The 24,140-nt window shown below is 43.1% G+C and overlaps 1 protein-coding gene, 1 long non-coding RNA gene and 1 pseudogene across 2 annotated transcripts; 1 reads left to right on the top strand and 2 right to left on the bottom strand.

The window, feature by feature from the left end:
• LOC18793293 (glutamate receptor 2.7) lies at nt 699-15,051 on the top strand. The gene is made up of 7 exons (XM_007224473.2): nt 699-972; nt 1,152-1,703; nt 3,837-3,840; nt 12,646-13,435; nt 13,550-13,859; nt 13,954-14,360; nt 14,518-15,051. Exons 1-7 carry the CDS (start codon nt 699-701, stop codon nt 15,049-15,051), a joined length of 2,871 nt encoding a protein of 956 aa, XP_007224535.2.
• Nucleotides 17,106-20,461, bottom strand: LOC18791440 (annotated as a pseudogene).
• LOC109946490 lies at nt 21,622-23,313 on the bottom strand. Its single transcript, XR_002269631.1, has 2 exons — nt 22,991-23,313; nt 21,622-22,253 (listed from the first exon to the last, which is right to left on the bottom strand). It is a non-coding gene; the product is annotated as an uncharacterized LOC109946490 (long non-coding RNA).

The raw sequence follows: 24,140 nt of genomic DNA, 5'->3' as shown, positions 1-24,140 counted from the left end.
GCTTCAAATTATCACGTGAATTATTATTACTCAATTCAAGGCATAGGGGCAACATTGGAACAAAATATGAGGGTGAAAAATAAAAATAAAAATATTATATCAGAAAATATTAAAAAAGGAATGTAATCTTATGTGGCACAAAAGTCGAAGGACTTGTATCAAAGTCACTAAATCCGAGGATTAAACCCAACTTCTCAATCGGAATTTAGATCTATATCAACTTTCCTATTTTTTTAATCAACTAAAAGATACTATATTAGCTAAAAATAAAAAACACTGACCAATTGCTTAACCTTGACAAGTACTTAGGCCATTTAAATATCCCAATGCTTTCCAGAAGCTCAGGGAGACTAAGAAAACGAAAGAGATACTGTGCTGCTCATAAACCAATACTTTGACTTGGTATGAACAGCTCAGTATCTCTCTCAATATCACGTGTCAATTAGTACTTTGATTTGGTCAAGATTCAAGATTCAAGATTCTTCAGAACACATTGTTAAGACCGTCAAGTTTAGCAAGAAATTGCTATATATAATCAAATGATTAATAGTGTATTTCGTAATTAATTTTTCGTATACAATTAGTTTGAATCAGAAATTTGGATCCTAGTATTTGGTCAACCATCCTTCCATCCTATATAAGCCTCTTTGGATTGAAAAACATCATTGAAGCTTGCGAAAACAGATAGAAACATGAAGATGGGGAAAGCAACCAACCTCTTTGGTTCTTTCTTCTTCCTTGTTTGTTTAAGCATTGAATTTTCCTTGGTTGTCAGGGGACAGAACAGAACAACAATCCCAGTGAATGTTGGTGTGGTTCTTGATGACCTTGATTCAACAAACACAAAAGTTCGGTTGAGCTGCATCAACTTGGGCCTCTCAGACTTTTATACCTCTCGTGGTTCCTCTACAACTAGGCTGGCTTTAAGCATCAGAGACTCCAGAGAAGATGTTGTAGATGCTGCTGCTGCAGGTCTTTCTCTCTCCTTTGCTTTTCATTTTGAATTTTCAACAATTTGATTCTTTTTGCCATCTATATAAGTTTGACCCTTCTATTCATTTGATAAGACTATTTTTTTAAATGAAAAGATGCACAGCAATTAAGTTCTTGTCCCTTTTTTTAAACTTGTATTTTTGGTATTGATCAAACAGCTTTAGACCTGATAAAGAATGATCAAGTACAAGCAATCCTAGGACCGAAATCATCGATGCAAGCCAACTTTGTAATTGAGCTTGGAGACAAAGCCCAAGTGCCCATAATCTCATTTTCAGCAACAAGTCCTTCCCTCACTTCCATTAGGAGTTCATATTTTTTCAGAGCTGCACAAAATGACTCTTCCCAAGTCAAGGCCATAAGTGCTGTTGTCCAAGCCTTTGGATGGAGGGAAGCTGTCCCCATCTATATAGACAACGAGTATGGCCAGGGAGTCATACCCTACTTGGTAGACGCCTTGCAAGAAGTTCAAACTCGGGTCCCTTACCGAAGCGCCATACCTCCAGAGGCAACTGATGACCAACTTGTTGCAGAGCTTTACAAGCTAATGACCATGCAAACTAGAGTCTTCATCGTGCACATGTTGCCCTCTCTTGGCTCTCGCCTTTTCGCCAAGGCACAAGAGATGGATATGATGGATAGAGACTATGTTTGGATCATGGCTAGTGGAATGACCAATCATTTAACTACCATGAATGCTTCAGTCATCAGTGTTTGTGCAAATAATCTCATGGGAGAATATTCGCTTCTAGATCCTTCAACCTTCGATCTTCCTTCTCTCTCTTCCTCGATTCCTGTAAAAAAGACTGGAGTAAATAGACCACACCCGGGGGGTGTTGGCCAAAGGCCCTCTGATGCCTAAGTTAGTTCGAGTGTTTGTAGGAAAACAATAGCTAAGCAAAGGGTATGGAGTTTTATGTAGGGTGTAAACCGGGTGGCCGGAGCCGTGTGTGGTGGCCGGAGCCGTGAGGAGGAAATATGGAGAGTGGAGAGGGAGAGAGAGGGCTTCGGGTATTTTTCTCGGGTATAAGGAGTAGGTTTAGATGTACCTTGAATGATGAATGAGGTCGTCTATTTATAGGAGCCTCGGGGCTAGGGTTTCGTAGGAATGGGCCTGATAATATCTGAATTAAATAGACATTATCTCTTAAGAAGATAATATCTGATTTAAATGATATTATCTTCTCTTTATTGTGATAATATCTTAATTAATGATATTATCTCTTTAAATAAAGATAATATCATATTAATTAAGATATTTATCCCAATTAATTAATTAGCCAGATAAATTAATTTAATTAATTAATTAAAGAGATAATCTTCTTTTCCACGTGGCGTGCCCTGATTGGAAACGAAAATATATGCTCCCACAAATGCCCCCAGCTTCTGCATGGCGCTTGTGTGGCATGTAGGAGATGAAATTATTTTTTTCGGGCTCTCCAACTGTGTCTGGGCTTTATTATGTGAGTTGGACTCCTTCGCGGATTGGATTTCCAATTGGTGTAGGCTTCTGACTGTTGTTGGAGTTGGATTCCCAGTAGGAATGAGTTTGTGATTCCTTCTTGACCCGGGTTGTCCAACCTGTATAAATACAGGGCTTCTTTTCACTCTTTCTCATATCGCAAACTTAACTTCTCTACCTTCTGGCTTGAGAAAGATTTTGGAGAATTTGTACTGCTTGTTGAGGAGAGGAGTTGTCGTGCATCCCAAGTAAGTCGAGCCTGTAAAAATATATATGTACGTATATATATATTTTTATTTTTATTTTTATTTTTTGCAGCAAGGAGATGGTCCAGCATGAGTTGCAATTCGTGAGCGATAGCTGCCAAATAGCTGGGGAATTGATGCTGGGATCAGATGGAGCATGATGTGCATGCTGGTCTTGGTGCTACATGGCCTGGGCTGGAGCATATGCGTGCTGGGCCTGAAGCAAGGGCGTGGAGGAGGATGGTGGTCTGCCCCCTGCCGAGGATGTCGAGAGATGGAAGCAGAATGGTCCGGACCCTGATGATCTATCTGCTGAACAAGATGAGTGCTTTGCTGAACCCCCACCAGAAAGGAAGGCCGATGTCAAGTCTTCGAGAACTCCAGCTACTTCTTTGCGGGCGAGGAATGTGTCTCCGTTGAGGAAGAAGCCAAGGTTCCCTTCTGCTGAGAAAACCCAAGTAGGAGCTATTCCCGCGTCATCTGCCAGAGTCAAACATCTTGTTGGTGCCGATAGCAAGAAGATTGGTGGTATGCGCAACATTAGGGATGTTCCCCTTAAGCCTCTTGCTGATGAGTTTGGAGATCGTGATCTGCTCCGCGACGTAGTTCGTGCACGGTCCAGGTCACCTGTTGAGAAGCCAAGAGATGCTGATTTTCCTCTCCGAAGTTCGGGTCGTCTGCACCAGTCGAAGAGTGGAGGTCGATGTGCGAGGTCTGCTCATCCATCCAACCATCATGATCCAACTGTTGAGTCACAAGCGGTCAAGCGTGGAGTCGATTCATCTTCGTCAGTTCCTTTGGAAGTAAGGTTGGCAGAGGCTAAGAAAGCAAGAGAGTCATCTGCTCGGGGAAAAAGTTCTTCTGCGACATCAGCGGCTGATCCAAAGGTGGACAAGCCTAGCCCTACAGGGGATGCGGGCGTGTCTGATCTGCTTAAGACGCACTTTCTATCAAGTCCATCCGCTTGTGCTGAGCTGGTTGATCAAGTCCGTCAGGCTGGTGATCTCGGTACTTTTTCAAGTCTTTCCTTGGAAAAACAAAGAGAAGCGACATTTCATCTGCTTCAAAAAGGAGTGGTTTTTGCTGCGGAGACCATCCGGAACTCGTCGTCTGCTGTTGCCCCCTCTTCTGCTCAGCTTAGTGAGTTGGAGAAGAAGAATGCTGAGCTGGCTAGCAAGCTTTCTGCCGAGCAGACTCGTTATGAGAGGAAGACGTCTGATTTGCGGGCGATGATATTTGAGCTGAAGAGTTCCCTTACTGAGAAAGATTCCGAGCTGAGCTCTTCTGCTGTTGACTTGGCAAGTCGAAAAGATGCTTATTTCCGCCTTGAGCGCAAGAATGCCGACATCTCTCACAGTTATGACAAGCTTTTGGCTAGATTTCATGCCTATCATAAGTCTGCTGAAGAATCCAAGTCCGATGCTGTCATGGATGCGTACAAGCTGGGCTACTTGGACTGCACAATTGGATATGATCCCTTCTATGCCATTGGAGATGAAGACATCGAGATGCTCTATCCTGACTTGCCCCCTGTCCAAGGTGAGGAGGATAATGCTGCGAACACCGAAGGGGCTGAAGAGCGGGTGGCTGAAGAGGCAGTAGCTGAAGAAGATGGAGCAGAGGATGATGCAGCTGATGAGGCGGCGGCAGACGTCATGGATCATGCATGTGGAGCTGCCGAGAGCGTGGCTGATCAGGTGGACACTGAAGAGGCTGCAGATCAGGGGTCTCCTGCTGGCGCTTCGGAGTAGAAGAAGACTTCTTTATTTCTTTTCAGCTTTTGTAGTCTGCTTTTTGTTTAGAATAATTGGTCTTGTTTTGACCATCTTCTTTTTGTTTGAACTTGGCCGGTTGGTCGCTTTACTATGGAAATTTCAGTCGTTATTTTTTCAACTTCAATTTGCACATTGTCTTGTGAACTGCTTGAGTAACCGGTTAGTGTCCTGCTGTGTATTTCCCTTGGGATTTCGGCAAAAGCCAGGGTCCCCCTTGAGGGACTCCGGGCGTATTCTGCATTTTTCCAGAAAACGCTTTAAGACGCTTCTGGTCGTTACCCTGCGTCTCCCTTAGGACGCTGCTTATGGACAACTGTCTGACTATCCTGCCCCCCTTAGGAAACGGATAGGAACCTGGATACCTCCCTTAGGAAATTCCTGGCGCACCCTGCAACCCCCTTAGGATGCTGCTTTGTGGGCTGCGTCTCCCGAAGGACGCTTTTGGTCGTCGCCCTGCGTCTCCCTTAGGACGCTTTTTATGGACAACTTTTTTGACTATCCTGCCTCCCTTAGGAAACGGATAGGAACCTGGATATTTCCCGCAGAGAGCATGGTGACCCCCTTTTAAGAAATTCCTGGCGCACCCTGCGTCTCCCTTAGGACGCTTTTTTAGCGGGCTACGTCTCCAAACGGACGCATTTTGTCGTCACCCTGCGTCTCCCTTAGGACGCTCCTTATGGGCAACTGTGTGACTATCCTGCCTCCCTTAGTAAACGGATAGGAACCTGGATATCTCCCTTAGGAAATTCCTGGCGCACCCTGCGTCTCCCTTAGGACGCTTTTTTAGCGGGCTACGTCTCCAAACGGACGCGTTTTGTCGTCACCCTGCGTCTCCCTTAGGACGCTCCTTATGGGCAACTGTGTGACTATCCTGCCTCCCTTAGAAAACGGATAGGAACCTGGATATCTCCCTTAGGAAATTCCTGGCGCACCCTGCGTCTCCCTTAGGACGCTTTTTTAAAGGGCTACGTCTCCAAACGGACGCGTTTTGTCGTCACCCTGCGTCTCCCTTAGGACGCTCCTTATGGGCAACTGTCTTTTGTTGTGGCACATTCTGGAATTTGCAGTAGTTGCTTCTCTTTTTCAGAAATGTACAGTACTCAGTCGTTTGCTGGGGACTGAGCAGGTAGGAGGAAGCGTCATGGATAGTATCTTTGGAGATGGTAGGTGTTCCATTGTCACGGAATCTCCTTCCCTTCCATGGTGTCAAGCGTATAGCTTCCTCTGCCCCCGGACCGGCTGATTATGTAAGGGCCTTCCCAATTGGGTTTCATCTTTTTAGATCCTTGTCTTTGTGCAGTGATGAAGGCCTTTCTTAGGAGAAGGTTGCCTGGTTGAAATTGTCTGATCTTGGCTCTTTTGTCGTAGTAAGACTTCAACCGCTGTTGATAGGAGGCGACTCGGACAATGGCCTTCTCGCGCTCGCCTTCAAGTAAGTCAAGGTTGAGTCTCATCTGCTCGGAGTTCTGCTCAATACTGCCCACTTCGATGCCTATAGAAGGGACAGTGATGTGAGGAGGAATGATCGCTTCAGTTCCATAGGCGAGGGAAAACGGGGTTTCGCCAGTTGATCTCCGCTTGGTGGTGCGATAAGCCCATAGTACGCCAGGGAGCTCATCTACCCATTTTCCTTCGGCGCCTTCTAATCTCTTCTTTAGACAGTCCAATATTATTTTATTGGATGCCTCGGCCTGGCCGTTGCCTTGAGGATATCTTGAGGTAGATAAATGCTGCTTGATGCCATACTTTTTGTAGAAGGCAGTGATCTGCTTGCCGATGAATTGCGAGCCATTGTCGGTGACTAGTGATTGTGGGCAGCCAAACCGGCAGATAATATTTCTCCAGATAAATCGTTCCACATCATCTTCTTTAGTAGAGGATAGAGCTTCGGCTTCGATCCATTTAGTAAAGTAATCAGTGGCGACGATCATCATTTCTTTCTTGGCAGGTGCCGTTGGCATGGGGCCTACTAAGTCGATGGCCCATTGCATGAAAGGCCACGGACTGTTCTGCGGATGGTAGATTTCGGCAGGCAGACTAGGAACTGGTTTGTACCGTTGGCAGCGATCACATCTTTTGACATATTCAGTAGAGTCATGGCGCATAGTAGGCCAGAAATAGCCTACGTTTAGAGCCTTCTGGGCGAGTGACCTGCCCCCAGAGTGGTTGCCACACTCGCCGTCATGAATTTTGCAGAGGACCTCAAGTGTTTGAGGGTACTTTATGCAAGTGAGATGAGGGCCGGAGTATGATCTGCGAACGAGTTTGTCGCCTTGCATGTAATATCTCGCGGCTTTCTGTTGGACCTTCCTAGCTTCGGACTTATCCGTTGGCAGATTTCCATTCACCAAGTAGTCGATGATGGGGTCTTGCCAGCTGGGGTCTTCATCGATCTGCATTGAGTCGATTGGCTTTATTTCATCGATGCTTGCTCGGTCAAGGTGTTCGACTGGGATGGAGCGTCTGAACTGGGTGTCCAACGCTGATCCTAGGCTTGCCAACGCATCTGCATGAGTGTTCTCTGCCCGTGGAACTTGTTGGATGGTGAAAGTAGGAAATTCTTTCAAAAGTCCTTGGACTTTGTCGAGGTACTGAATCATTCTTGGATGTTTTGCCATGTACTCGCCTGAGGCTTGATTCGTGATCAGCTGGGAGTCTGAGTAGATGGCTAATCTCTTGATCGTCAGTTCTTTTGCTAGGCGCAGTCCTGCGAGCAATGCCTCATATTCTGCCTCGTTGTTTGACGCAGAAAAGCCTAGTGTGATGGCTTGTTCCAACAAGGTTCCGTCTGGGGTGGTTATGACGACGCCTGCCCCTGATCCTTTATGATTTGATGCTCCGTCTACATGCAATTGCCACATGTCGTTAGGTAGGTTTGAATTGGCAGGGGAGGTGTCGTCTGCTTTTTCCTTGCTTTTCGTGACCATCTTCTCTTCTTCGGCTGTCGGAGTAAACTCTACAACAAAATCTGCTAAAGCTTGGGCTTTTATAGCAGTCTTCGGCCGGTAGAGGAGGTCGTATTGACTGAGTTCGATAGCCCATTTCATGAGTCGCTGAGAAGCGTCGGGGCTGTGGAGGATCGATCTCAAAGGAAATTCTGTTATGACAATTATCCGGTGTGCTTGGTAGTAGGGCCTTAGTTTTCTCGAGGAAACTACAAGCGAAAAAATGAGCTTCTCCATTTTCGGATAGCGAGTCTCTGCATCAATGAGAGCTTTTGAAGTGTAGAATACCGGATGTTGTGCCCCCAGCTCTTCTCGGATGAGAGCTGAGCTGACAGCTGAGTCGGACACCGCCAGGTAGATGTACAAGTCTTCGCCTGGTATCGGTTTTGAGAGTAAGGGAGGTGAAGTGAGGTAGGTTTTCAAGTTTTGAAAAGCTACTTCACACTCGTCATCCCACTTGTCCCTATGTCCTTTCTTCAAGGCTTTAAAAAATGGCCTGCACTTGTCGGTAGATTTTGAGAGGAATCGGTTGAGGGCTGCCGCCCTACCCGTTAGACTTTGTATCTCCTTTGTTGTGGCAGGTGACTTCATGTTGAGTATAGCCTTGATTTGATTTGGATGTGCTTCAATTCCTCTTTGGGTGACTAAGTATCCCAGGAATCGGCCGGACGAGACTCCAAACGTGCATTTGCTCGGGTTCAACTTCATGTTGTATTTTCGGAGTAGGCTGAATGCCTCGGCAAGGTTCTTGATGTGGTCTGCTCGCTCGGGAGCTTTGACTAGCATGTCGTCTACGTAGACCTCCATAGTCTTGCCGATTTGCTCCTTGAAAATTTTGTTCACCAGCCTTTGGTAGGTTGCTCCGGCGTTCTTCAGCCCAAAGGGCATGACTTTGTAGCAGTATGTACCTCTTTCGATGATGAAAGAGGTTTTAGCCTTGTCATCTTCATGCATCATGATTTGGTTGTAGCCGGAGTAGGCGTCCATGAAGCTTAGCAGTTGGTTGCCGGAAGTTGAATCGACGAGCTGATCAATTCTAGGCAGTGGAAAGTTGTCTTTAGGGCATGCCTTGTTGAGGTCGGTGTAGTCGACGCACACTCTCCACAGACCTTTATCTTTTTTTGCCACTAGAACAATGTTCGCCAGCCATTCTGCGTAGGAGACTTCTTCGATGAAACCAGCAGCTAGAAGCTTATCGATCTCGGTTTCAATGATGGCAACCCGCTCGGGGGCGAAGTTACGTCTCTTCTGCGTTACAGGTTTGATGGCTGGGTTGACGTGTAAGCGATGGCAGATGATCTGGGGATCGATGCCAGGCATGTCGGATGGCGACCATGCAAATACGTCTTTGTTGTTCCGGAGGAAGGCTGCAAGCTCTATCTTTTCCTCATGGCTTAGGCGCGAGCCGATCCGCGCTTTTCTCTCTGGCTTGTCAGGATCAAGGGGTACTAGCTCAACGTCCTCTTCGGGCTTCCATCCTTCTTCAGGAGAGACCTCCGGACGAATTCCCTCGACTTGGTCCTGATTCTTTGATTGCTATTGGGGAGTAGCTATTCCCTTTCCTTTCTGGTCTGCTCGGCCGTCAGGAATGAGATCTGCTTTCTCCTCTGCTTGTTCTACTCCCTTTAGATCTGCCTAATTCACAGGGAGGAACTGTGTTTGCTTGCTTTTCTTCAACCCTTGAGCTGAGCATTTTCTTGACATTGCCTGATCGCTGTTGATCTGGCCGATACCGCCCCCAGGGATTGGGTAGCGAATCTTCTGATGTGTGGCAGAGGTGATGGCGTTGATCTGGCCGATCCATGGTCTGCCTAGAATGCCATTGTAGGGTGAGATTTCATCAATGACCATGAACGTTTGCGAGCTGATTACAGGTGGAGAGTAGACGTCGAGATCTATCGTGCCAACGGTAACCGTCGTTGCGCCATTGAAACCAGTCAGGGACTTGGCTGATTTATTGATCTTTGCCTCTAAGCCCATCTGTTGGACGACTGCCAATTGTAGGATGTTGGCTGCACTGCCCTCATCTGCATGGACTCGGTCGACCATGGCCTGAGCGATTTGAATGCTGATGACAAGGGCGTCGTTGTGCGGTAGATCAAGGCCGATTAAGTCTTTCTTTTGAAAGCCGATCACGGGATCGTCTTCTGCCAGTGAGAAGCTAGTTGAGACTTGGGAGATCATAGTAGCCTGTTTGATCTTCCTCTTCTTTTCTTTGTTGGTCAGTCCGGACTTCTCAGAGTCGGCTAGGATTGTGTTAATCCTTATGACCTTCTGGGGTGGCTCCTTCGCGGTATCGCGGTCTTCTATCTGCTGGATGGCCTGCTTCGCGATGAACTCCGTGCAATGTCCTTCTCTTACGAGTTCTTCGAGATGCGCTTTCCAAGCAAAGCAATTATTCGTATTGTGCCCATGTGTCGCATGGAAGGCACAATATTTTTTGGTATCCCTCTTGTCCGGATCTCCTTTCAAGGGTGGCGGTCTTTTTACCCAAGGTTTGTTCTTCACTTGGGCTAGAATTTGATGTATGGGGATAGAGAACTTGGTGTAGTTCTCTTTCGTCGTGGCCTCTCTTTGTGGGCGTGACCTGCCTTTGTCTTTGTCCCTGCTGCCAAGCCTGTCGCCTCTTTGTTCTGCCCGTTTGGCCGGTCGATCTTCCTGCTCAGTGGACTTCTTCGCGGCGATTCGATCGTCATCCCAGAGTGCGTAGCGTTCTGCGGTCGCCAAGACCTCTGCCAGAGTCTGGCTGGGAGTGATAGTCAGCTCGCGGTATAAGTCATGTTCTGCTGGAAGACCTTTCTTGAATGCAGAGGATGCGATTTGGTCATCGCACCCTACGATGTTGGCCTTTTCTGCTTTGAACCTCTTGATGTAATCTCGAAGGGATTCCTCGGGCTTCTTGCGCAGGTTAAACAGATGGTCAGGGTTCTTCTTGATCGTCCGATAAGAAGTGTATTCTTTAGTGAAGACGTAAGTAAGCTCCTTGAAGCTGTTGATCGACCCGGATGGCAGGGTATGGAACCAATCTTGAGCTGCTCCTCGCAAAGTCATTGCAAACACCTTGCACATTAGCGCGTCTTCGGTTTTGTAGAAGATCATAAGGCTCTTGAAATGCTTCAGATGACTTTCAGGGTCGGAATCGCCTTTGAAGCATGTGAAAGAGGGCGTTGAGAATCTTTGTGGGGGGGGGAGCCTGCTCGATTTTGGCGGTGAAAGGTGAGGAGTTTGCTTGGTCTACCTCAATGCGTAGTGCGTCTTCGAAATTTCCGCCAATCTTTAAGTCTCGAAGTCGGTTATTCACAAGCTTTTCAACGTCTTCTGCACGCATGGCTAGTCGGTCATGTTGATGACCTTCGCGATTTAGACGATGCTGATTGACTTCGTCATTGGCTTGCGAGGGTCGACCTTCTCGGTTGCGCTGTCTAGGCGGCGTGTTGGTGGACTGCGCTTGCGAAGGATTTCCAATAGCTTGGTGACGAGAGTTGGTTCTTCGAGAGCGAGTAGCGGAGCGCCTTTCTTCACGGTCCTCATTGTGATGATTGTCGAGTTGACCTCCCTGGGGGCCTATCCTTTCGTGAATATTTCTCTGTGAGTGAGCAGCAGAGCGCCTTTCTTCTCGATCCTCGTCTCGATGGCCGTCAAGTTGACCTCCCTGGGAGCCTAGCCTTTCATGAACGTCTTCATGCTGGCCCAGGCGAGCGTGGATGTCAGGTCTTGGGCCCAGCCTATCGCGCACGTTGGTCCCTAAATTCAATCTGGATGGGAAACTTCGTCTGCTCTGAGTGTGACTTGCGGATGCTTGCGACATGTCCGCGAGCTGATCTCGTTGTTGCGCATTTCCTTGTCTGCTTACTTCTGCTCGACCTGCTTGGTTCCCGCCGAACTGCCTATCGGCGCGTTCGTTTATCCTTCTCTCTTCGCCCTGTTGTCCAAGGCCAAGGTTTTGAGCCAAGTTTATTTGATTGAAGAATTGCCTCATCAAATTGTTTTGGTCGTCCATTCTCTGAGTTAGCTGGTCAACTCTCAGATTAAGGTCTGCTTGACTTCGTGGATCGGGAGGAGAGAAATGTGTAGAGCCTAATTGCACACGGGCTAGGTTTTCGTTGGATGTGTGCGTGGGAGCATGCGTCGAGCGTGGAGGCAATGGAGGGAATGGTTGAAGTTGCTCCAAGATTGGGCCAAAGTCGACGGTGGTAGTTAGCCCAACTGGATGTGAGGTTCCACCATGCTCAACGGTGGTGCTATGAAGGTGGCTAGGTCCGGCCATGGGGCCTTGAGACGGTACGACGGCGGCGGAGGCCGGTACGGTGGTTCCAGTCACACGGGGTGGCTGTTGAGGGTTCATGGCGGCGATAGGTGGTGGGGCCGCCATGTCGATCGCGGGATCGTGGGAGGAGTAGCTTTGGGCCGTCACGGATTGAGCCATAGCGGCGGTTTTGCTCCTCGTGCGCTTGCTTCCAACCATGGTTGTTTGGAAGGCTTCGGTGGATTGGAAAATAGGAGGAACGGATTCCTTGAGCACGCGTTGAGTATAACTCGCACTCTCAATGAAAGCACCAAATGTTTGTGCAAATAATCTCACGGGAGAATATTCGCTTCTAGATCCTTCAACCTTCGATCTTCCTTCTCTCTCTTCCTCGATTCCTGTAAAAAAGACTGGAGTAAATAGACCACACCCGGGGGGTGTTGGCCAAAGGCCCTCCGATGCCTAAGTTAGTTCGAGTGTTTGTAGGAAAACAATAGCTAAGCAAAGGGTACGGAGTTTTATGTAGGGTGTAAACCGGGTGGCCGGAGCCGTGTGTGGTGGCCGGAGCCTTGGGGAGAAAATATGGAGAGTGGAGATGGAGAGAGAGCTTCGGGTCTTTTTCTCGGGTATAAGGAGTAGGTTTAGATGTACCTTGAATGATGAATGAGGTCGTCTATTTATAGGAGCCTCGGGGCTAGGGTTTCGTAGGAATGGGCCTGATAATATCTGAATTAAATAGACATTATCTCTTAAGAAGATAATATCTGATTTAAATGATATTATCTTCTCTTTATTGTGATAATATCTTAATTAATGATATTATCTCTTTAAATAAAGATAATATCATATTAATTAAGATATTTATCCCAATTAATTAATTAGCCAGATAAATTGATTTAATTAATTAATTAAAGAGATAATCTTCTTTTCCACGTGGCGTGCCCTGATTGGAGACGAAAATATATGCTCCCACAATCAGTTCACTGCAGGGCGCATTGGGTGTGAGGACCTATGAGCCACAAACAAAAGAGCTTGTCGATTTTAGAGATCGATGGAAAAGGCAATTCCAAAAGGACAATCCAACCATAATTGATGCTGAGTTAGATGTTCCTGCACTCTGGGCTTATGATGCTGCTTTTGCATTAGCCATGGCAGTTGAAAATGTTGGGACTAAAAACTTTGGCTTCGAAAAGGCGAATGCTTCAACCAACTCATCAACTGATCTTGAATATTTTGGGGTTTCCCAAAACGGTCCAGAACTTTGCCAATCCTTGTCAAGCACTAACTTTAGAGGCCTCTCTGGGGATTTCAGCTTTGTTGATGGGCAATTACAAAATTCCATTTTTGAATTGGTTAATATGATTGGGAATGGGGCAAAAACAATTGGGTTTTGGAAACCACAGAGTGGACTTGAGAAAAAATTGAATTTGACAAACACAAATGGTCCATATTCAACCTCTAAATCTAATCTGGCACCTATTTTATGGCCAGGGGACTCTCCCTCTGTTCCCAAGGGATGGGAGATTCCCACAAACGGCAAAAGATTGAGAGTAGGAGTTCCTGTAATTGATGGTTTTGCTGAGTTTGTGAAGGTGGTGCCTGGTCCTAGCGCTAACACAACCGAAGTTTTCGGATTCTGTATCGACGTCTTCAATGCTGCAATGGCTGGATTACCATATGCTGTTACTTATGACTTCATTCCCTTTGCAAAGCCTGATGGCACAAGTGCTGGCAGCTACGATGATCTGGTCCAACAAGTTTTTCTCGGGGTATGTCGAATTAATGTGAACTTCATTTTCTTCAATGATTTCAGTCTTCATGATCACTTGAAGTACTTATAATCTGCTGAAATTGAAATTTTGGCTTGTTTATTTGTTCAACAGAATTTCTATGCACTGGCCGCAGACACAACAATTAGAGCAAACAGGTCTTTGTATGTGGACTTCACATTGCCATACACAGAATCAGGGGTTGTGATGGTGGTGCCAATGAAAGACGGCAAGAGCAATGCATGGATTTTCTTGAAGCCTTTGACATGGGACCTCTGGCTCACAAGTTTGTGCTTTTTCATCTTCATTGGTTTCGCTGTTTGGGTTCTTGAACACCGTATTAACGAAGAATTTCGTGGCCCTCCCTCCCACCAAATCGGCACAAGCTTTTGGTTCTCTTTCGCAACCATGGTTTTTGCACAGCGTAAGTACCACAACCTCATCATGTTTCATGTTTATGCTTAAAAATCCACAATTAATTGTTTTTTTCATCAATTTTTACTTGAATTAATTTACAGGGGAGAAGGTGGTTAGCAACTTGGCAAGGTTTGTGGTGATCGTGTGGGTGTTTGTAGTGCTGATACTGACTCAAAGTTACACAGCAAGTTTAACTTCACTGTTAACAGTTAAGCAACTTCAGCCAACTTTTTCCAATTTGGGCGATCTTATAAAGAACAAGGAGTATATCGGGTACTTCGAGGGATCTTTCGTCCGTGAGCTTCTGATCCAAAGGGGTGTTGATCCTAACAAGTTGAGGCCTTATAAATCTTCAGATGAATGCCATGAGCTTTTGACAAACAGGAGTGCAAACGGCGGCATTGCAGCCGCTATTGATGAAACCCCCAACATGAAGCTTTTTCTTGCAAAGTATTGCTCCAAATACACCATGATTGGCCCAATATTCAAAACTGATGGCTTTGGTTTTGTAAGCTCTCTCTCTTTACTTCTCTCACAAGTAACGCTCCATGAGCACATTCTTGTAACACATTGCACACCACATTACTAACACATGAATAACGCTATTTGTATCACATGCGTACGTGGCGTCAGTTAATGTTTCTTCTTTTGTACAAATGTACCAGGTCTTCCCCAAAGGTTCACCTTTAGTACCAGACGTTTCGAGGGCGATTCTGAACTTGACTGAGGGAGACGTCATGAAGGAAATTGAAAACAAATGGTTTGCGGGGAATGCAACATGTTCAGATACAAAACCCACCATCTCAGATTCCAACAGTCTTGGCCTTGATAGCTTCTGGGGTCTCTTCCTCATTGCCGGGGTCTCTTCATCACTATCTCTCATCATATTTGCAGCCTCCTTCTGTAATAGGCATTGGCACATGTTCATGACAACAGGAGCTTCTGCATGGAAAAGAATCAAGGTGATGCTTAGAATCTTCGACCAAAAAGACCTCAGCTCCCATACTTTTAGAAAGACTGACTCTCAAGATGGAAAATACATGTACAATGCTGGCAGTATAGCTACATGTGTCGAGGCTTCACCAAACAATAACAGCACGCGCCCACCAAGCCCAGAGTCGATTGGCCATTCAAACCCCACAAATCCACACTCACCTTTCTTCAGAGAAGGAATATTACCGGTTGTTGTTGGTCAATAATATCCAGAAATGTGAAGAAGTCATGAAGGAGCTCAAGAACACAATTAATTAGTGGAACAGAATTATTAAGTTTTCATAATTGCTGTATGATAATTAATCAAATAACATAGCTAGGCATTGTATATTATCTTTTGTGTATTTATAAACAATTAGTAACATGGATAACTTTAACCAGATGTACAAGGTAAATAACCAAATCTTCATTTTCTCCTCAACACTATAAGGAGAATATTTGTTTTGTAAGGTTTAATCAGTGGATAAAGAAGAAAGTTTGGGGCGCAAGTCAAATACACACAAGATGAACACTACTGAAACAAACTGTTAAAACTATATATAAAGAAAATATACATGACCAAAATGACTTTTCCATATACAATTATACAACACCACCAAAACTTATATCTAAGAAAAGAAAAGGTTAGATATTGCCAGTTACCTCAGCAGGAGAGAGAGAGAGAGAGAGAGAGAGAGAGAGAGAGAGAGCTGGATTGGGGTTGCAAATTTGAAACATTACAAGTTATTACATCCAGTAGTCTGGAGTGGCAATTCGAACATAAACGGATCAGATATCTAGTTAGGATAATGTCTGAAGTGTTTCACTCTTGCCCTGAAAAATTGAAAAAGGTAAAAAAGGAGAGGTATAAATAAGATGAACTCATGCATGCATGGTTAAAGTGGTATCTCATCCTAACCATCGCAGAACTATGGTATTCCCAAATTTCAACGAGCCTGTTCCAGCTGAGAATCCGGCAGGGGAGGCTCTTCGAGCATCAACTTCTTGCAGAGCATCAGAGGGAAGGTATGACTCCCTCCCCAAACTCATTGTCAACATAGATGGCAACTACTTCTCTCCAGGCAAAGGCTTGGATGATGGCACTCATGGCTTTCACTTGAGATGAGTCATTTTGTGCAGCTCTGAAGAAGTATGAACTCCTGATTGAAGTGAGAGATGGGATTGTTGCTAAATGAATATGAGATTATGGGAACGTGGGCTTTGTTGCCAAGGCTGATTACAAAGTTGGCCTGCATTGATGTTTCTGGACCTATGATGGCTTGCACCTCACCTCAACATTCTTTATTAGGTCTAGAGCTGTTCCAAAGGTGAAAATGGAGAGTTAAATTGAATTCTGATATAGTTTCCAACTTTGCTGATCGGTATGTGGTGACGATTGCAGTTACATGTTTCGAGTAGAGTTGTATTTTAATTGATTAAGAATATATACTTGTGTGTTCAAGAGTTACCATGTTTGATTCAATCTTCCATAGTGTCGATTGAATAACAAAAAAGTTTCATGTTCCAAATACATGTCAGTGTCACTCTTTTCTTCTTTCTTCTTTTTTTCTTTTTGGTTTTGAATTGTTACATATTGTATGGTCTCATGCTTTATGCATTAAAGCAAAGAGAAATTTCTAACAGAACAATAAATTAAACATCACACATAAATTAAATCTCTAGATTTAAAGCTACGTTTATGTGAATTGAAATGAGGGTACCTAGAGAAACAAGCATCGTGATCAAACTTGAAATTTAATTTTGTGTTTTTGTGCGTGACTGAACAACGGTTGACTTTCTATTTAGAATTCGAATTGACTCTTGAAACATTGATGGAAGTAAGAAATTTCTATTTATCAATCGTATAATAATATTATAGGAAGATTACAAATATTATAGGATACTGATTTCAAAATAGTGGCTGCATAGTCTCTATTGTTTAGTAGAGAAAATTAATTGTCTCAAAATCCAACTTAGGAGACAAATCAAAATCAGTATCTAGTATGAGTTTTTTTAGTAGTGTTGATGGCGATTTCAATTGACAAATATGAGTGCACCAACAAGATGGGAGAAAGTGGCAAGAGTGCAAATTGAATCTTTACAATTGAAAAAGAGAGACTTTATTAATAAATAAATTGAATTCGGTGAGGCTGTCATCATTTGTTTAAATGCACATCAATTTTTGCTTACACAGCTCACATTCTATTAGTTAACCACAATCAATACCATAACTATGGGTCAATTGATACACAATTATGTTATGTGTCACTAAGACATTGTATCAATTGCTTTCTTGCTCAGGCAATCTAATGATGTCATGGTCACTAATTAACTCAATATCCCCGGCTGGTTGACCAAGAGGTGCTCCAACGGGAGCACCTGCGGCTGGAGCATCCGCTGCAGGACCTCCAGGGGGAACTGCAGCAGGTGCTTCAATGGGTGCTTCAAGTCCATTATTCTGAAAAGTATACGACCGAAGGTCCCACTGGTCGTATATTCTTAACACGACACAAATTCTTGTCCACAATGAGGCTCCTGGAACAAGTCGTCTTAGTTGCTGCAAGATCTCCTGACGTTCCGCATGCAAGAACATGGCAGCAAATATGAGCAGAGCAAATGCTGAAGCAACCCCAGCAATAAGAAAGAGGCCCCAAAAGCTATCAAGGCTGAGACTACTTGAAGAGACCAGGCTATTGGGGTCTGCACAACTTGCTTCTTTCTCGAACCATATGCGCTCAATGTCTTTCATTTTCTCTCCCTCGCTCACATTTAAGATTGCCCTCGAAACGTCACGGGCAAGAGGCGAACCTTTTGGGAAGACCTGCAAGTTTCAAAAGATTCCCAGATGAGAAAACATGGTGGATATCAACAATTTAGAGAGAGACAAAGTGCAAGTGAACTTACAAAGCCAAAACCATCGGCTTTAAATGTTGGAGGAATCATGGTGTATTTCGAGCAATATGTTGCAAGAAATAGTTTCATGTAGGGTGTTTCATCAAAAGCTGCAGAAATACCATATTTTCTACTACCATTGTGAAAAAGTTGATTCAACTCTTCTGCAGAATTAAAGGTCTTAAGATTCTCATCCTGAAAGCCTAGTTGTTTCAAAATCCCATAAACAAAAGAGCTTCTTTGATAAGCAACATTGTTCCTATTCTTGATCAGCAAGTTTACATCAGTAACAGTTGGTTGGAGCTGTTGAACTGTTAATAGAGATGTTAAACTGGCGGTATAACTTTGGGTCAGTATGAGAACCACAAAGCACCATAGGATCACTACAAATCTAGCCAAGTTGCTCACCACTCGCTCCCCTGTTACAAAAGTTCAAAAGAACAAGTTAAAAACTACTCATTGTACTTTGGATTTTACTCTTTGAGGCATTTGAACTTACGGTGTGCGAAAACCATGGTTGAGAAGGTGAATCAAAAGATTGTGCCAACTTGGTGATCCGGAGGGCCACGAAAGTCTTTATTTATCCGATTTTCCAGAATCCAGACAACAAAACCAATGAATATGAAAGAACACCCGCTTGTTACCCAAAGTTCCCATGTCAAAGACTTCAAGAACACCCATGCTTTCTTACTTTTGTTGTCTTTGATAGGCACAACCATGAACACCCCAGATTCTGTGTATGGCAATGTAAAGTCAACATATAAGGACCTGTTTGCTCTAATGGTTATATCTCCCACTGCAGCATCATAGTTCTTTCAAGAAAACATGTCATTGTGTCAGTGAAGAAACCAGATAACTTAGCTAAATTGCTACGTTAAAATGTGACTCAGGGCACAAAAGAAAAACAAAAAAACAAAAGGAAAAAGAGCTTAGAATGAGTCTTACCCCAAGAAACACTTGATTGACCAAATCATTGTAACTGCCAGCGGTCTCACCATTAAGCTTTGCATAGGGATAGAGCTCGTAAGGAACAGCGGTAACGATTTTATTACAGCTTCGAAGACGTTTATGCAGTATCCACCATTGACAGTAGATGTATTAGTCCTAGGTCGTAAGTCACAGTCACAAATGTTGAAAAACCGTCCTGTACAGGGACTAAAATTTTCAGCCTTGTATCACTTGTAGGAATTTGCCAACCTTTAGGAGCAGAGGTGGTATCTCCAGGCCATATAATGGATCCAAGACTAACATCAGAAGTAGAATATCTGCCTGTTTTTGTTGAATTTAATTTTCTTTCTAGTCCATTTTGAGGTGTCCAATATCCAACCAATTTCTCTCCATGGCCAAACACATTAATTATCTGAAAAGTTGATGATTGTAGTTGGCCATTAAGAAGACTGAAATCTCCTGAAAGGCCTTTGAAACTTGTAGCTAATAGTGCTTGGACAAGTTGAGGACCATTTTGAGAGATCCCAAATCCTTCTAGAGCAGTAGTACTAGAATTACCAGATGTCCTATTCATCTTTTGGAGGCTGAAGTTTTTTGCCCCAACTTTCTCAACTGCCATGGCCAGTGACCAAGCAGCATCATAAGCCCAAAATCCAAAAACATCAAGTTTAACACCATGGACGGTTGGATTGTCTTGTTGGAATTTCCTTTTCCATCTAACTCTAAAACTTTCAAGCACTTTTGTATTTGGGACATAAGATTTTGTACCCAACACCCCTTGCATATTTTCTATGACAGAAGAATTTATGTAACTGAATGAGTTGGTAATTCCATCAGTCATTATCCAAGCATACCCTTCCTCCATCATGCCAATCTCATTTGCCTTGTCGAAAAGCCGAGAGCCAAGAGAAGGTAGCATGTCCACAATGAAGACCTGAGTTTGCATTCCCTTCAACTTGTAAAGCTCTGCCGCAATTTGGTCATCAGTGGCCTTTGGAGAAATGATACTCCGGTAGGGGATTCAAGCATCAACTTCTTGCAGAGCATCAGAAAGGGAAGGTATGATTTCCTCCCCAAACTCATTGTCAACATAGATGGGCACTACTTCTCTCCAACCAAAGGCTTGGATGATGGCAGTTAGGGATTTCACTTGGGATGAGTCATTTTGTGCTGCTCTGAGAAAGTATGGACTCCGAATGGAAGTGAGAGATGGGTTTGTTGCAGAATATGAAATTATGGGCACTTGGGCTTTGTCTCCAAGGCTGATTACAAAGTTGGTCTGCATGGATGATTCTGGACCTATGATTGCTTGCACTTTAACATTTTTTATTAGGTCCAGAGCTGTTCTAAAGGTGAAAATGGATAATTAAATAAAATCCTGATATATGGTTCCCAATAAAAATAAATACTAATCAACTCATAATAAAAATCAACTGAGTATTAGAAAATAAGTGGGTGGCATGGGTTAATGGATGGAAAAACAAAAAAAGGAAAAAAATATGAAAAAAGAGGAGAGTTAAGATAGAGAGAACCGCAGAAGCTGTGACAACAACATCTGAAGGGGAATTTCTTTTGTGCAGAACAAGCCTAGTGTTGTAGTAAGAATGAGAGGCATAGAAGTCAGAGAGGGACATGTTGATGCAGGTCAGACCCTTCTTCCCGAACCCGGTATCAAAGTCAAGAACCACACCAACATTAACTGGGGTGTTCTGTGCCGTGGCCAAGAAAACAGACCAAAACAGTTAAGAACAAGAAGCAAAGACAAAAAACAGGGTTGCAGCTAGCATTCTTGACCATGTTTGAAATTCTTCAAGGTTCTGCTTTGCAACTGATGGAATCGAGTAATGAGGAATCTTGTTTATAAATTATATACACACTTTAATAATGTCAAATTGTCAACGTTTGAGTTTGGTTCAATAATTTGTTCCATCTAAATTGACTTTCTATATCAATGGGACTGGGACGTTCATATTGCTTAGCTTGTACAAGGAAAAAAAAAACTACATACACTTGCTCATCAAGTGTAGCAAGTGTGTGTGTGGTGGCCAAGTACGTTGTTTTCCTCTCTTTTTTTTGGTAATAAATTGTTAGTGTATATATATATATATATATATGTTGAATTCTTGTGTAACAAGCTTTTATTTCTTTTATATTTTTGCATACCTGTTGATTTTTTCCTACCTATATTTACTTTTAGCAAATCAGAGAACTACTACCATTCAGTCTACTTAGGCTAACTTTACAGATTGTTGAGGCCTGCTAGGCCTGTTACTCTTGCTCTCTATTGGTCTAATTTAAGCGTTCATTTTACCCAGAAGAAGCAGAAGAACTTCTTAAATAAAAAAGCACATGAAATTGCTAGATTTACAGCTAGTTTAGGTGAATTGAATATTGAAGGGTGTCAGTGTCAGCGACCTGGAGAACACATGGGATGATCAACTAAACAACAGTTGACTTTATTTTTAGAATTAAAATTGGATCTTCAAACATTGATGGAATTATATAACAGTCATCTTTTAGACTTTCTGCACTCTCATTCAAAACAAATCTTGATGCCTACAGGGACATAAAAACAAATGCAAATTTTGGCATTGAAAACTTCAAGTAGAGGATAAGCAGTAATGTTCTCTTGTGCTATATTGTTAAAATGTCAATCTCAGCACTCTAAATTCAAGAGTTTTTCGCACAAATTTCCAAGTGAAGTTCGAATAAACGGACTACGTTTATTAAGGCAATTTATAAAATTATATTTGACCTTGGTAGTTGGTGAAGCACCTACTTACTAAGGCAACTAGTGCTGTGATCTCAGTTAGACGTGCCCAGAAGTAGCTGATCTAAATAACTAGACATAAAGAACTCCATATGCCTGCACTGAACAAATGGTAAACAAATGGTAAACAAATTGTTTTCGGCGGTTTACTAAATTGCCTATAATGTTTTGGGGAAAGGAAAATAAATGGCAAAGTAAAACAGGAGTAACAATTCAATTAGTAGAAGAAAGTAGGCAGTCTTATCTAAGATGACAGATTTACATATGTTGTGACGGTTTATCACCTTTCGTGACAAAATCATCATGTAAGTGGCATTCGTGAGCTTTTTTCCGCCGCTACTATATAAATCTGCAGTCCTCTATACACCTCTACGAAGAAGTTTTATTTTCTCCAAAACACAACATAGTTTTGGGAATCTCCATCCGTTTGAAAAGGAACATCAAATGGTCCTTACTTAGTAATTTTACATAAAATTTTCCACAAAAATATTGTGCAGATATATTACATGCCAAAAATAATCTGAAAGAGCACTCCTCCATCACAAAGTCATTTAGCAGCACAACTTCCCCAATGGATTGCGAGTCTGAAAACTCAACAGAAGATTCAGTCCCATGGCATTCCGCGGCCACCCTGCATCGGAAAACATTGCTGTGAGAGATGAAACTCCAGGAAAGTAAGATAATACCCAAGAGCATGTGCTATTATGAGTCCTCTCCATTTGAAAATCATAAAGATTGATGAGGCCAATGTATCCAAAGAGCTCTTGCACATCAACCACGTCCCCTTCCCTTCTGATCCAGCAAGTTTCTTGAGTGTCACTGCATGAATGAGAGTAGATACTCAATAATCACACTGGAACTTAAATCATTTGATTATTTATGTCGTAAAATTCATGATGAGAGAAGACCAAAAACACCCCCAGTGCTTTCTAGTCCTTAGCAACAATAACAAGAAGGAAAACATGAAAGCAAAAAATAAGTATACATTATGGAACTTAGTAATGTAAATATTAGCAGAAAAAGATATCAGTTACATGAAAAAACCATCTAGCTACTGGGCAATTTGCATTTCAACTTTCAAGATATGCTTCCTTCTTACAAAGATATATGGATTGAATATGTGGCTGTAATACAATGATTCTCACTCCTCACCACCTGGGGAAGAAGAAAAGAAAGAAATCTCCCAACCCTAAAAAGCCATTATTCTAATTTCTAACACAATTCCTCTATAAGCTACAATTTTTCACAAGAGCTAGAATACAAGGTTTAGGGATATACAGTGCAAAAGTTGATACTTTGGACCCTACTAGCATGGCAAATAAGATGAAATTAAGCCATTCATTTGACAGGAAAGAACAAGAAAGCATATATAAACAACAATTTTTAGAACGCCCAATTTTAATTCAACTCCACTGAATAAAATTAACAGCTAATTTAGCAATAGGATTGAAATTTACACCAAACCCAATTAGCGACACTACGCAATTGGAGGCTGGGGCCTAGAGAATTTCAGACCCACAATGTGTAAAATGAAGTTTTAAATAAAAAGTTTTTACCTTTAGCCTTTCCATGCCATTAACGTAATTGGAGGAGCTTTCATACGAGTTCACAGCTGAAGCTCTCGCATGCCACAAACCCTATAACTGAGGGACCTCATCCCCAACCCTCTTTTCCGTCTAGCGCTCTATTCGACGATACGCCGTCATTACGAGACGGTTTGGCCACAATTGCAGGTCGACATTTTCCCATTCTTCAAGCTCTGGGCAGGAATTGATCAAAAGCAAATTAAAAAAAGTTCTACAGAGGAAAGGAAAGGAAGGAGGAGAAAGAGAAATTGGGCTTTGGGTAACGAGCCGATTCCGTCATTGTTTTGTTCTATGTTTTCTTAATGAGCTATTTGTTTGGGCCTCTTGTTCTATATTTTGTTATTTGAAGTAGGGCTCGTCAATGGGCTGGGCTGGCTTAGCTCGGCCCAAATTTAATGGGCTTGGTCTAGGCCAGGTTGAGTTTTAAAGAGAAGAGAGAAAATATCTGACTGAACCGGGCCAGATTTTTTTAGAAAATTCAAAGCTCAAGCCCGACTCATGAGCCGGGCTTGAGAAAGCCCATCTGGCCGGGCCGGGCTAAGCCCAACTGACCAGGCCTAAACGGGCCCTACTTCATTAAAAAAAAATCATAAACTTAAGAGCGGTTCCACCGGGGAGACCGAGCCCAAGGCTGGGGGGGGCCAAAAAAAAATTTGTTCCAGCGGGGAGCCCAGGCCCGCGTTCGAAACCGAGGCTGATGATGTCACGGCTTGCGTCAGCGTGACGTCATCGCCCGGTATTAAATTTTTTTAAAAAAAATCGAATTTTTTAAAAAAAAAAATTCTAAAAAAGTCAGATTTTTTCTTCTATAAATACCTATAAATACCCTTCACTTTCAACACCAATCCTCATACATTTTCTTCTACTTCTACCATTATTCACTCTTTATACTCAACATTTTCCTCTCTATACCTTATTTCCATTTTCAACATTTAAGTAAATGTCTTTGTCCTTTTACTTTCATTTATTTTTATATTACTCCATTTACTTAAGTTTACAATGTAAATAAGGAAGTACCCCCCATTTGGATTCAAATAAAAATACTCGAAAATTAAATTCCCACCAAATCAAAATATGAAAAATCGGTTTTAGTGCAAAATACGATTTAGGCTAAAAATGA

Source organism: Prunus persica, chromosome G1 (assembly GCF_000346465.2).
Source record: "Prunus persica cultivar Lovell chromosome G1, Prunus_persica_NCBIv2, whole genome shotgun sequence".
Lineage (NCBI taxonomy): Eukaryota > Viridiplantae > Streptophyta > Magnoliopsida > Rosales > Rosaceae > Prunus > Prunus persica.
This window is presented reverse-complemented; position numbering and strand designations above follow the sequence as displayed.

Bases quoted from the DNA above. Each gene is read 5' to 3' on its own strand.
- LOC18793293 (XM_007224473.2), top strand. From the start codon at position 699: ATGGGGAAAGCAACCAACCTCTTTGGTTCTTTCTTCTTCCTTGTTTGT. The intron at 13,436-13,549 runs GTATGTCGAATT...TTTGTTCAACAG, and splicing joins TCCAACAAGTTTTTCTCGGG to AATTTCTATGCACTGGCCGC. The intron at 13,860-13,953 runs GTAAGTACCACA...ATTAATTTACAG, and splicing joins AACCATGGTTTTTGCACAGC to GGGAGAAGGTGGTTAGCAAC.